This window comes from Fusarium flagelliforme, assembly GCF_020744385.1.
Source record: "Fusarium flagelliforme strain FIESC 12 MPI-CAGE-AA-0113 chromosome Unknown B0J16scaffold_7, whole genome shotgun sequence".
NCBI classification, from domain to species: domain Eukaryota; kingdom Fungi; phylum Ascomycota; class Sordariomycetes; order Hypocreales; family Nectriaceae; genus Fusarium; species Fusarium flagelliforme.
Window position 1 is genome coordinate 169,111 of NW_025763509.1, and position 13,815 is coordinate 182,925.

At 48.3% G+C, this 13,815-nt stretch overlaps 4 protein-coding genes across 4 annotated transcripts; all 4 read left to right on the forward strand.

Moving 5' to 3' along the window:
- Positions 1 to 172: 172 nt before the first annotated feature.
- Positions 173 to 1,441, forward strand: B0J16DRAFT_256582 (glycoside hydrolase superfamily; the record flags this gene model as incomplete). The annotated part of the gene is made up of 1 exon (XM_046123129.1): positions 173 to 1,441. A coding segment is annotated over one exon (1,269 nt), but the record flags the coding sequence as incomplete, so codon positions are not given.
- A 3,906-nt stretch (positions 1,442 to 5,347) lies between these two features.
- On the forward strand, positions 5,348 to 6,225 carry B0J16DRAFT_403696 (uncharacterized protein; the record flags this gene model as incomplete). The annotated part of the gene is made up of 2 exons (XM_046132730.1): positions 5,348 to 5,771; positions 5,822 to 6,225. The coding sequence occupies 2 exons, from the start codon at positions 5,348 to 5,350 to the stop codon at positions 6,121 to 6,123; spliced, it is 726 nt and encodes a 241-aa protein (XP_045978506.1). The 3' UTR covers positions 6,124 to 6,225.
- A 925-nt stretch (positions 6,226 to 7,150) lies between these two features.
- Positions 7,151 to 8,822, forward strand: B0J16DRAFT_323634 (uncharacterized protein; the record flags this gene model as incomplete). The annotated part of the gene is made up of 4 exons (XM_046125782.1): positions 7,151 to 7,214; positions 7,284 to 8,583; positions 8,734 to 8,753; positions 8,806 to 8,822. 4 exons carry the CDS (start codon positions 7,151 to 7,153, stop codon positions 8,820 to 8,822), a joined length of 1,401 nt encoding a protein of 466 aa, XP_045978507.1.
- A 1,844-nt stretch (positions 8,823 to 10,666) lies between these two features.
- B0J16DRAFT_403698 (uncharacterized protein) lies at positions 10,667 to 13,782 on the forward strand (the record flags this gene model as incomplete). The annotated part of the gene is made up of 5 exons (XM_046132731.1): positions 10,667 to 10,840; positions 10,901 to 11,137; positions 11,188 to 11,238; positions 11,295 to 11,400; positions 11,456 to 13,782. The coding sequence occupies 5 exons, from the start codon at positions 10,667 to 10,669 to the stop codon at positions 13,780 to 13,782; spliced, it is 2,895 nt and encodes a 964-aa protein (XP_045978508.1).
- Positions 13,783 to 13,815: the final 33 nt, after the last annotated feature.

A 13,815-nucleotide genomic window follows, 5' to 3' on the forward strand; every position in this document is an offset into this window, starting at 1 on the left:
CCGGCGAGTGTGCCGACAAGAGGTGAGTTCATCGAAACACTCATAGACCCCTAGTCTAGTCATCGGTATACTGACCATATCTGTCTCTAGTTGCTGTTCAGCCAAGGGCGTCTGCGGTTACGGTAAAGGCTTCTGTGACGAAGGCTGCCAAAGCAACTGCGATGCCACAGCCATGTGCGGTGAGCTGTCTGAAGGTGGTGACATCCCCTGTGGTCTCAACCTTTGTTGCAGTTCTGGCGGCTGGTGTGGTACCACAGAGGTGCACTGCGTTGGTCCCAACAAGTGGTCTCTCTGCCAGCAAGGCTACGGTAGCTGCGACATGATCCGACCCAAGACATGTGGCGAGGGTTCTGGCACTGCCGACAAACGTATGATTGGCTACTACCAAGCTAACAACATGCGTAACCGCGCTTGCAACAAGATCTATCCCCAAGATATCAAGACCGACAGCTACACTCACCTCTACTGGGCCTTTGCCACCATCGACCCCAACTCTTATGCTGTCAAGCTTGCCGAGGCTGAAGATGAGGACAATGTCCGCGACTTCACTGCTCTCAAGGGCAAGGGTAGAAACCTGCAGACTTGGGTCGCCGTGGGCGGTTACGACTTCAGCGACGAAGACAAGCCAACCCATAAGACCTGGGCCAACCTTTGCGCCGATGCTGGGAACCGTGCCAACTTTATCAAGTCGGCTGCTGCCTTCATGGATAAGTACGGCTTCCAGGGTATCGATCTTGACTGGGAGTATCCTGGTGAGCCAAAGCGTGGAGGTAGCCGTGCCGATATTGCCAATTTCGTCCTCTTGCTTAGGGACATGAAGAAGGCGTGGGGTAACAAGTACGGCATTAGTCTGACTCTTGCGCCTGACTACTGGTATCTACGATATTTCGATGTTGCTGGATTAGAGCCTTACGTCGACCACTTTGGCTTCATGTCTTACGACTTGCACGGTTTCTGGGATGCTGACGTCAAGACCTTGGACCCTATCGTCCGAGGTCAAGCTGACATCCGCGAGATCATGAATAACACTATTCCTCTGGCCTATGCAGGTGTTGACTTTAGCAAGATTGTCTTCGGTGTTGCGTGGTATGGCCGTGGATACACCCTGACCGATCCCAAATGCAACACACTTGGCTGCCCCTTTTCCGGCCCCAGCAACCCAGCCAAGTGCACTAACAGCGCGGGCGTCATGTCCCTGTTGGAGATCCAAGACAAGGCCAAGAACGGAGGCAAGACCCGTCTTCTCAAGGACTCGGCTATGAAGGAGCTTGTCTTTGATGACCAGTGGATCGGCTACGACGACGCCGAAACGATTGAGCTGAAGCGCAAGTTTGCAAACAACTACTGCTTTGGCGGTTTGATGGCCTGGAGTGTCGACTTTGAGCCCGGTACGGGACAAAACAGTGATATGGAGCCCGAGAAGTCCAAGGACGGCTCTTGTGGACCCAAGAACAAAGGTACCATCTGCGAGGGTACCAGCTATGGCGACTGCTGCTCCGAGTATGGCTCATGTGGATCATCATCACTGCATTGTGGCACGGGCTGTGTCAGTGGTAAGTGTATCAAGAATGGCAAGTCAACCAATGGCCGATGCGGTGCCGGTTTCCTCGGCGCTACCTGCAAGGGAACAAGCTACGGTGACTGCTGCTCAAGTGGGGGCTGGTGCGGTAGCTCTGACGGCCACTGCGGTGATGGATGCCAGAGCGGATGCAACAAGGACGAAGACGACAAGGACGACAAGGACAGCGACAGTGACCTTCCCAAGATCCCAGCCCTGGCTCAAAAGGGTACAACCGCTGGCTCTTCTGGTGATAAAGGTCTTAACTGGCCTGAGGACCTTGTGGATGACATCTGCAAATATGAGTTCGCCTCTGAGGACTCTTCGGAGGTGTTCAACGCGTGGTATGGGAGCGGCGCGCTCAACTGGTTTAACGCATGGCTTAAGAAAAACGGTGCTAAGAACTGGACTGATAAATTCTTCAAGGATGTCATCGCTGGTGGTAAGCAAGGTAGCTCTACCTTTGACTGCAAGGATCTCGGATCAACAACGTGCACAGGCCCTGGTGCCATGCCTTGCTCCAGTTATACGCCTCCCATGGCCTTTTATGTCCATATCCAGATTGCCAACATGTTCAGCGCCTTCCACAAGCTCTGGATGAAGAACATCAACTTCAGCATCCAGCAGCTGTCGAGCGGTATCAAGGAGATCGTCAAGGAGTACGGTGATCCGCCCAAGGACGATCGCGGCATGCTTCTCAACATGATGGTTGGTGTCCTCACCTCAGGTGCCGGTCTTGCAGGTGGCAGTACCGGCCTCGCGGGTGCCATAACCTTCTTCTCGGGTGCTGTCGCCTCTATCGCTGCCAACGGTGATCTCTTCGGCGATACTGTTACCGTCGACGATCTCAACGACGACCTCGAGAACGCCTACGGCACGGCCTTTTCTGCCGTGCTCAACGCCACTACTGGCTACGTCGAGAAGGTCATGAAGGGCGAGATACCTGAGAACTGGGAGGGCGATGTAGAGGAACAGGACAAGGACGAGTACGCTGAGCTCTTTGTTCGAACCCGCTTCCTGAAGGGAGAGTGGCTGTCGGAGCCCTTGATCAGCAAGGCTATGCAGGTCTATGTCACTGCTACACACAAGAAATGGGTAAGCTCTATTGATACATGGTTGCTATTGAGTACTATGCTGACTTATCTCACAGTTGGAATTCGCCAAGATTAGATGTCTCAAGCAAGGCTACAAGGGTACTGCCTTTTCTTTGATGTGGAGTGGTGTAAGTTCTCTCTTCTCTCGCTCCCTTTGAGATCATTTCTAACTTGACCTTTTTCCATGACAGCCTAACAGTAAAGCTGAATGTGACTATGTAAGTTTGCATACATTTACCTTTTTCTGAGCAACTCTAACGTTTTATAATAATAGCAAAGAACGAAAGCCTCGGATCCAGTAGGCAAAACGCAAAAGTTGACAGAGGATGTCTGCCGCAACAAACTGCCTGGATGCATCTGGCATGATAACGTATGTTTTATATCCTCATCTGTGCTATCCTCTATTCGATGTTCAGACTAACACATCCCGCCTTCTTTTAGAACTGTGTCTGCTTCGGAAGAAGTAACTACAGACGTCCTGGCAAGAACCAACAACACGACATCCTTACCGAATCTGAAATCAAGGAGATGAAGAAGGTTGTGGATGACTACGAGGCCGCCCTCATCAACAACTACGAGTGCAACAATGGCGAACCCTCAGTACCAAGCTCGAAGGACTTCAACATCAACAAACCCATTCAGTATCCCAAGTGTTTCGTCAACTTTCACAAGCTCACGAAAGACGAGCCTTTCCACTGTAGTATTCCGAAAGACCTTTGGTAAAGAAGGTAGAGCTTTCCGAGAATAATACCTTACTACAATTTTCAGCTTTTTATACTATTTAAAATATTCGTTTAATAGATGGAGGAGTCTAGTCTAGCTTGCAGTTTAGCAGTTAATGAAATTACATTTGAAGAGAACGCTACGATTATATACAAGGGAGCTGATAATTTGGTTGTTCACGCAAAGGGTATTTTTAGTATTGAGGAAGTATGCGTTATCCAGATACTTGAACCTGGAACTCTTCTGAAGAGACTAACACCTCTTCTGTTGCAATGTTTAATCTCGTGGCCATCACCGAACTTCTTACCACGTTACCTGGAGGCGTCGCTCATAGGGTGAAGTTTATTTCCTATTTGCGCACTCATGATCGCCGACATCATCTTCACCTCGCCATAACCCAGCTTGTTACTAACCTCGGTCGCTTGTCTTGAGAAGCTTTCAAGAGTTCCCTCAACAAATCGGTGCTAGGGTAATGTTAGTTTCATCCACTCTCTATCAAGCTGGCTGACATACTTGGAAGACGACTCTCTCCTTATCATGGTATACAAGGAAGCGGTTTCTGTTCCCTCTCTGCTGGCCAAACAGATAGTCTTCGTCGACGGTAAGTTTTTAACCTGTCTCGGTCTTCTCATTTTTCGACGACTTGAAAATTTCAAGCATCTCTGAGACAAAGAGATAGTTGGTCTTCTCAGGTTCCTCGGCTATTGGTGTTAGACCGAATGACTCTTCTAAGGAGTTATGCCTACCACGAGTGTTTGTGAACTCGATACGCATGTAGTTCTTGTTGAACTCCTTAAAGCTCTGCTTCCAGGCGACAGGTGTCGGTACCCATTAGCTTCCTCCGGAATGGTAAGGACGTCAGAATCCTTGACAGGCATATTTGATGTTGGTAAAAACAAAGTGTGTTGCGACTTTGGGATATAAAGCAGAGAACTGTTGATCCAACTGATAAGGAGCAAATGGCTCTCATTTCAATCTTATAGTCCATCAGAATTGCAAGAACCACCACACCAGTAACACAATGGGGTCCATGTAAGCCCATTGAACGAACATTCTCGAGCTTCAGGGTAATTTTCCTAAGTCAATCTACCAACCCGCCTCAGCTCGCAACGGCAGAGTCTAGACCACATCGAGACTTCTACATAAGCACCAAGTTCCAATAAATGTCCCTTGTGATGGTCAAGTTGCAGCAGATAGTTAAGCAAACCTCGGCATGCCCGTTGATACTGTGGGGAATATGATCCGCCAGACCAGCACTAGAACTCCACGCTATAGCCGATCTGCAGGGGTAACCCTCCCCCCATTTTGGACTACTCAAAAACCCCGGCTTAGCCGCGATTCTGACAGGCTCATGGTTGGCTCCAGGGTTGATTTGTCTCACAACCCCTCTAAATTTCAGAGCGTGACTGAGACTACGCTCCCACTATTGAATACACTCGAAGTCTCGACTGTTTGAAAGTCAGCTGGCTAACCTAATTTGACACTTCTTCTGTCGAAGGCCACACCTGAACATTCCACTATTATGTGATATTGTTTGAGATTTGCATACGTGTTTCCGTCAATGCTGCTTCCAATGCAGCGACTAGCTTTTCGCGATGTTCTTTTCGGCCTCTTCACCTTCCTCATAATATAGAAGATTATTGAATGTTTGAGACCGAGGAATATGATTCGTCAAAGCGGCTAGCTGTGCTGGAATCTCAGCTTGCGGCGGAAACGCCCCGCTGGAACTGGATTCGAACTCCCTGAGACATCATACTTAGCAAGGAATAGCGGACGGAAGCCAATCTCAGTTGACTCAATTTCAAAGAGTCCAGCTTTGAATATCCGAGTGACCCTGGAATGGGGATTTAGAATGCTTGTTCTACTGAATTCTTCTAGAGGTCTTTAAATATGTTCTACTGGAGCGCATTGGATTCCAAAGACAATCTCTCCTACGCAACACCTTTCATCACCGTTCCATTGATCAGCGAAAATGCACTTCTCCTCACTCTTTTCCATTTCAATTGCGTTGCTTATTCAAGTGTCAGCAGCATGGACTCTGCCACAGTTCGTCCTCGCTGAACCTGCTGCTCCAACATGCCAGTGCGGTCTACTCCTAGACCGAAACGGAACCGATGGCAAGGACTACGTGTGCGAAGACACACGTCTTGGACCCAAGAACCTGCCGAAAAAGCTCATTTTGGGCACCGTTATGTCAAGATATGATCGTTTCGGGTTGGACACACCGACGAGTTTCATTGAGAGATGGTGGAACGTTACAGAAGGTAAAGACAAAACTGGTGGTTGGAACTACCCTGAACAAGGGGGTTTTCTACTAGATGAGAGGGGCCATCCCGTAAAAATCGCCATGCGGCTTGCAGTAGGAACCCTAGTAGATCGATTCGGAAGCCAAAACGGTAAGAAAAAGTTCTAAACGAACCGAGCAATGAATGCTGACAAAAGTAAGGGAAATTTCTCAGTCTGGCTGCTTCACCTTTCTCCCAACGGTCGCTTGCTCCGGACGCGTTAAACACCAAAATAAACAACACAGAATTTCCGCACGAATACCGCGTGTACAAGGTCTCTAAGGCTTTTACGGTAGAAGCTGGACCAATTGCACCGTGGTTCGGCCAGCCAGGTCTTGGGACACAGTTTTACACTGGCGGTGAGGCATTGAACCTCACCATTGCGCAGTTAATTCAGAAAGATCACTTGGTACCCGTCGCGTCATCGGAGTTGGATATAGTCAAGACAGGCTGTGGATTTTGAATTTCCCCCATGGCCATCTCGGGGTGTGATGTAAATAGCAGCAGATTGAACATGGCGGATAGCCCTAGCAGGCTTGACGGCTAGACAATCTGTAGATTGCACGGGCAATCTTAGCAGATAGCGGTTTTATAACAGGTTCAGTAAGCTCTCATTATGATGAAGTTATGACCGCACCATCGCCGTATCACAACGTAGGTTCGCGCCAACTCAGGCCCAGTCAGCGACAATAAGCGGCGGAACGTTCTAAGCTATTCTGTAGCCAGTAACTCTTGTAGTCTGGGCGCGTCAGCTGGAATTAAGAGTAACTTAGCTATTACTTCCACGCTGTTGGGTACGCGGACCGCTAACAAAAGGCGTGAAGCGTGTTAGGATGTACAAGTATTCGTATTTAACAACGCTACCGCCGCTTACTACATCATGAATGTTTATATGGTCAACGGATCCAAAGCCTTGCACCAGCCGGACAAACACTGGGAATTAATTATCCAATGGCTGAACCAGATGCCTGTAGTGAATATCGCAGTTATTTGTGGGCGTGCGCGTTGTATCGGAGGTAGAGTCATCTTATCCTGTGATATAAGGTTTGTAACCTTAAAGCTAAAAGCCCTCGACCAACCAGAAGTCGCTGCGCATATTACAGCTGGAGGTTCTGGCCTCGACTGGCTTCTCATACGGGCGGGGAAATCCAGACCGTTGGAAATTCGTATGGGAGGGAAGCTTTCGATTCTTAAACAACCGAGAATCAACGGACTCCGGCATGTCATTTGTCTAGCAATCAACCTATCAAATTCGGAGGTATGAATCTAGGCCTTGCCAAGCAACGCCATGGCTTAAGCCTCAGCTGAATTAATAACTATCCAAAATCAGAAGTCCAGTTGGCTGAAAGGTCCTAAGGATTAGATTTAGCCATCGACTAGTGCTCTTACGCCGTCCTGTAAGCTTAAAACCCCGAGATGCCTTCGAAGACACAACATGTAGACCCTGGTAAGGTAGGAGACACTGAATAACCTGATCTACCAAATGAACCATGCTGTGGGTAACTCTCCCTCTGGCTTGGAACCTAGGTAATGCTCGTGCAGTCACGACTTTATGTAAGATAAAATGCTTCCTTATTTATATCAGTTCTTTTCGTGGAGATTCTATCATTAACTAAATTGCAGTAATTAGCTTACTATGCATTTTCGGAATATGGGTGCTCAGCTACTTCAGGTGGAAGCACCATGCTGCAAAGGTGAACCGCCAGGCTCTTGTCGGTCTATTTGACCTTCTAGTGGTCTCTAGTCCTGGGGATGCGATGGATACTACTACCGCTGTTTTCAAGACCGGCCACTGGTGGACTCACGTCCGTCTGCTACTTTACTGCGCATTGGTAGTTGTCTTATCCATCATTGGCATTGCTGCCGGCCCAATCGCCCGATATACAATAGGCTATGGTTTCGTAATCAGAGATACGAAGGTACCAGTGGCCATGGCAACGATCGATCACACTGATATGCGTTCGGCTCTGGTCCAATGGAACTCAACTATCAACCGCCTGCATGACGCCGGTTTCCCATATACAGAGCTGTTGGATTTCCTCCCAGATACCGGCGTGGACTGGCAATACAAATCTTCCCAGTGGAATTCCAGTTGGACGATGTCTTGCGAATATACTCCTCTAACCGAACATCCCGTTAAAGCTAAAGGGATCATATCGAAAATAGTACTCGATGAGATCCCCGACGTACGTTCAGCCTATCCATCCGATATCCAAGAAAAGTTATCTACATATCAGGAAGTTTTCGAGGTGGCAGGATATCATGCGACTCGGGAATTATATAAAGACATTCTTCTGTTTGTCTTGCTCTCGACTGCCTCCGATGCTGTTCGTGTTCAAACAAACAATGAAACAATGCGCATGACATTTTTGGCTTTCCACTTACACAACATCCCTAGAGGCATTGTCGAGGGCCATTTTTTCGGGATCGGCCCAGCTGAGTATTCAGCTTATACTCGAGCAGACTGTGTTATTCGCCAGGGGCGCGTCCTTGATCCGAATCATATCGCCTACCTGTGGACGGAAAACACATATTCCATTGCTAGAGCCTATTCCGATTTTTATCAAGCCAGCGTCGTGGACCAGTCCATAAACAGCAAATCCATATATCATCCGACGGGACGAGACCTTATACGATTCTTCCAGGCCTACATGATTACAAAGGATACCCAGTATCAGCATGTGGTATCCCGCACAATTAGTGTCAGACAACGTCGCATCAGGATTGCACTAATAGCGTTATTGATACTCATCATCTATGTAATAGTGCTAGTCATGTTACTAGCCTGGGCCTTTATTTGGTATCCTATTCAGAAAGGGATATTCGTTCCACGCACCAAAGTCGACTGGGTGATGGAGGTGGTTCGAGAAGTTTCAGCTCGGGATATAAGTGTAGCCAAAGTGGAGGCTTCACGAGAACAGTTGTATGTGGACATGGGGGACTCGGATTATGGTTATGTTACAAGCTCTATTGGTCAACACGTTGGCCTTCGAGTATGACACTAAACTGTTTAAATCCTTTGAAGGTTAGAATGGGTTGATATTTATTACTGTAGCTTACTTAACACATGTAGTTTGTTTATGGTGCTATGTGGTAAGTTTACTTATTAATTGAAAACCCTTTCAAGTTGACCTTTTATTGTCAGGTTTTGAAAACTCCTAAAGGAATACTGTCGTGACTGAATCAAACATGTACTACGCGGCAAAATTACATACTTGTCTATTGGGCTGCAAAACAAGACCCTGGAAAACCTTTCTTCAACCCTGTCTACGTGTTCGTTAATATTGCCAAAGCGTAGATCATGATTATCTATCAAGAGGAACCGGTGTATGAACCATTCATTTATGCGCCAACCGCCAATCGCCTTCTCATTGAAATACTCCTGGCTGGCGACCGTTCCTAGTCAGACCAACGTCGCATTCAGCTTTTCAGGAAGTTAATCTTGAGACTGTATCTTGTATCTATCCCACATGAGCGGCAACAGTAGGGTCCTCTATCCAAGCATGTAAGCCTCAAGACATTTGGGAACGATAGTGTGAGAGACAACGGTGGCGTAGCTGAAAAATCAATGCCAAGACCGCATCCTTGCAGGGTCAGTACCTAGCGAGGCGCCGCTGCATGTCAGCATTCCGATTTAAAGACGGTTTCATTTTATAATGTAGCTTCTTGCACAAAAGTACTGACAGAGGCACACGATTGCATATTCTTCTTGGTCACTGGCATGTTGATGTGTGATGAGAATTGTGTCTGGTGGTCCCTAGACCAACCCTTCTTCGGCATAGACTGTGCATATGAGACCAATCTGCAACTGACCAATAATAGATTGGATGATCTATACGTTGATGGTACGCGGGTGCGTGTTTGAGCATGGGCTTCAAGTATCGGAATATCACCGTCTTTTAGTCTCCCTCCCCGACTGTCAGGTACTGATTCCATAAACTCGATTGTTCTGGAATCTAGATCGCCCGTGAAGGCGGCGCGGCATACAACGAGTGTGCTCTTATTCGTTGAACTAGTTGCGCACTTCAAGGGCTGAGACACGGTGCAACATTGTGGGGAAAAGGACTGGAGAGCGGGAGTGCCCAGCTAGCCACAAGCTATGCGACATAGCTGAACTGTATGAAATGACTTAGACCGGTATGTAACTTGACTCAATCTTTTCGTTCCTTATGGTTGATTGAAATATGTCAGTTTGGGTTTCTCGTAGGCAATTCGAAGGGTTCTGTTTTGAGGCACTACCATGTATGTTTCTCGCTCCCTTTGAGGCCGGATCGCTGTTTTGGCTGAATTTGAGACATATCTGATGACCGGATGTCGGACTGGTTGCTTGTGATCGCGATTCGATTTCTTTATCGGAAAGGAAGCGATAATATAAACGGGTTCTCTAAGGTCGACGTAGTGGCATAACTTTAATTTCTCACCGTCATGCATTTATCAGTCCACAGAACCCAGCAGTTCTCCCAAGGCTTATTCAGTCTTACTGTAAAGACAATGTACCTCGATTGCATGTCTTGCTAAGCCACTGTTAGTAAATGTAAGAGGCTTGAAACCGTTACGAGATACATGCCAATCCATTGACGGGTTTCACCTTCAGCTGCCTATTTCGTTCCGCTATGCAGACCTCAAGCCAGCCGTCTTTTCTTGTTGGGCAGATATAGACTCTCACCGCTATAAGCCAAGCTATATTGGAGACATTCATCACAAATGTCGCGGTAAGCGTGATTTTACGGTGCGCCTCTTGCTGAATGGCTTCAAGACTGAAAATGGCTGAAACAACGACGCCAATGCAATCAGAAACGGTACCTGTAATGAATATTGTTATGGGAACATCCCAAATCACCATTCCTTTTGATGGTACCTTGCTACATACTTCAAACAGTGTAGACTAGACCTTATAAATATGATCCCTTAGGTCAAACATCCCTCGGACTCTCAATATCTTCATATTACACTTTCAAGATACCTCAGAAACCTTTACTACTCCGTTGACAATCATTTCGAATACCATGGGCGAGAATCTTCAAGAACCCAAGGACTTCGCCACGTTGAACCACCTGGCTGAGTTCCCTCCTGGCCTGGATGAAGCGGTCTACCCGGGTCGTTGGTATCTACGATCTCCTGAAGCTGCGACGGCATCCGCCGACAATGGTGTCGTTCGCCAATTTTGGTTTAGCTCTGAGGTGCGCTATACCTACCTTCACAACCCCCACAGTCACTAACGTAATTCTTTGAATCTTTAGCTACTAAGCCGTACCACCGTGGAGCGACCCACAGGCATTCAATTGGTTACGTACTCTCATGGCAAAGTGTCTGATGGTCAGACCAAGGCCAATCCGAAAGGATCCACTTGGTTCGAGATTCGTATCTGCGGCAGCAAAGAAGAGGCCGCCGAGCGTAAATCGAGAAAGCTTGACAACGGTCAACTGCTCGAGTGGTTCAGCCATAGACACCGTGTCCAGAGTGAGGAAGAGGAATGGGTATGGCAGCTCCCATATCCAAAAGGCTCATGCTAACGAGTTTGTCTCAGTGTCTAGGTCGTACCTTCATCCAAGATGACAATATTCTCAAGCATGTGGAAGTAATTACTGCACTTGTCAATCCATTGTCCTTCATACCCACTAATTGTTTCCATAGACAGGTGATGTCGTTGCGGTTTATATCTGTGCTTCAGGAAGTTATTCCAATCATGCTGAGGAGGGTTATCTGTGTTTTGAATATGGTGGCCACAAGGGCTGTGGAAGTAGGTTGCGGATCCAATCAAGCGCGTGCATCGGTTTCTAACATGTTGATTCCAGTCAAACTCAAGCTGCCGAAGCCTGACAATCCTCCTAAGATTCTCGTCTACGGCGAGAAGCGTCGGGAATGCTTGATGACACCAATCGCTGGATCATCCGCCAAAGACGCGGTATTTGTTGATGGTGGAGTTGACCTGATGAAGCGGCTGCTCAAAAGCGACGGCAAGAACTGGAAGGTCGAAAGAAATTACCTCAGGTCCAAGCACAATGCGCCTAACCCGCATACAATCTTCGATCTGGAGGATATCAAGAACAACGACGGCGCCCCCAAGGACACTGATCTATATGAAACTGTCAAACAGTATAACCTGCATGATCATGACAACCCCCGACCGCGTGGGGATGAAGAGGATGATGCCCCAGAAGTTCCTGCAGAAGACGACGTGCCGCCCATCACCGCCGCTTCAGATGCGGACCCGAAGATCATCATCTGGAATGACTTTGGAGTGTCGAGAGGTGATCACGAAAACGCGCAGTCTGACGCCCGGCTGCTCATCTACCAGATGCGTTCGCCCATCTTCCAGAAGGGACTTTGGAAGAAGGCGATAAAGGCCACCCGCCACCGGGTCAAACTCGGCGCCGATACACAGGGCTTCCAGAGGGTCCTGATCGTCATCGATGCAGAGGATCTTCGTGCTCATGGTTTCAATATCTCCCGTCGAGTTTCTTGGGAAAAGACAATAGAGGACTTCCAGGCTCATTTCAACGAGTTCAACAATCACATATACGAGGGTATGCACGTAATTGTTCGTCTGGGCTACGAAGGCGCCATATACGTTCCGCCCACACCCAACGGTACATACAAGGATCCCCAGTTCCATTGTTACTTGGTACCTGACAAGGCTGAGGGTGATCTCCTTCGGTCTCACAAGGGTAACATCCCGGGCATCGACATGGCATTTGTTTCTGGCTTGGCTGCCTCGTTAGTGAGAGAGTCAGATCGATCTCTCGAGAGTCTAAGCAAAACCCAAGTCGAGGCAGCAGTCGATCTGGCTTTGACATGGTCCCATCGTTATGCCAGGGTCCGTTTTTGCAAGGATGACGACTCAATCAACTATCCATGCCCCAAGCATTTCGATCTGGATAGCTTGCCAAAGCCAAGGCTCATCACTGTCGAGGCGCAGGGAGTGGTCCAGGCCAGTGGTGACTGGTCTCTGTTCACACTTATTTCTGATGTGAAAGGCGACGTGAGTAGCGACATAGTCACCAAGGGGTCGACAGAATGGCTAGAAAGCAGTGTTCCCACAGCTCGATTCGGAAACCTTCTCACTGCAGACCGAATCGAGATCGAATGTTTCCGATCTACGGCTGCTGTCATTGACGAGTATCTTGCCTCACCCCCAGGCAAGCCGCTTTCCATCGCAGTGTTTGGCTCACCCGGTGCTGGCAAGTCTTTCGGGGTGAAGGAAGTCATCAAAACCATGTTACCTGGCTCTAAGGATCCCATCGAGGTTAACCTTTCCCAGTTCATGTCTCATTTTGAGCTACTGTCCACTTTCCACAACATCAGGGACATGGCGCTTGCTGGGCAGATGCCGGTTGTAATGTTTGATGAGTTCGATAGTGTCTTCGAACGACAAGAGTTAGGCTGGCTGAAATACTTCCTGGCGCCTATGCAGGATGGATACTTCCTTGAAGATGGTCAACAGCGGAGTTTGAAGAAGGCTATTTTCATCTTCGTGGGCGGAACATCGTCAACCTGGGCAGAATTTACCAAAGGTATGTACAAGAAGAAGAAGGATGACGGCGGGCATCATGGGTCCAATAGCGGCACAGATGACAGCGACACGAGCGATGACGAGGAGGACGAAAGCAACGAAATCGATGAGAAACGGGTACTTGAGAACGCGAAGAGAGATCAGGATAAGAAGGCCAAAAAGCCCGACTTCGTCAGCAGGCTGAGTGCATATATCAACATCAGGGGTCTCAACAAGATCGGCAAGGGCAATGAAGACGAGATGTTCACAGTCCGCCGAGCAATGGTCCTCCGAAGCGCCCTGTCACGACGACTCAACGTATCCAAGGGCAAGGACATTCCTATCGATGGCAGAGTCCTCAATGCACTCCTCAAACAAAGGAAATTCCGCCACGGCGCCCGATCTATCACCCTCATTCTTCAGATGAGTGCTCTGTCTGGTCGGAAACGATTTGAGGCTTCGGCACTACCTGACGATGAGCAGCTCAGTATGCATATTGATGTGACCAAGTTCAAGAAGAATATCCGCGAGGACATTCATGACGAGTTGATGCACGGGAGGAGGAGGGGCAGGACTTTCAAACAGATTGACATTGAGCTTCGGAAGATTTTGATGGATAGGGTACAGTAGTGCCACCTAGTCTAGGGTATTTATGGTTAAGGG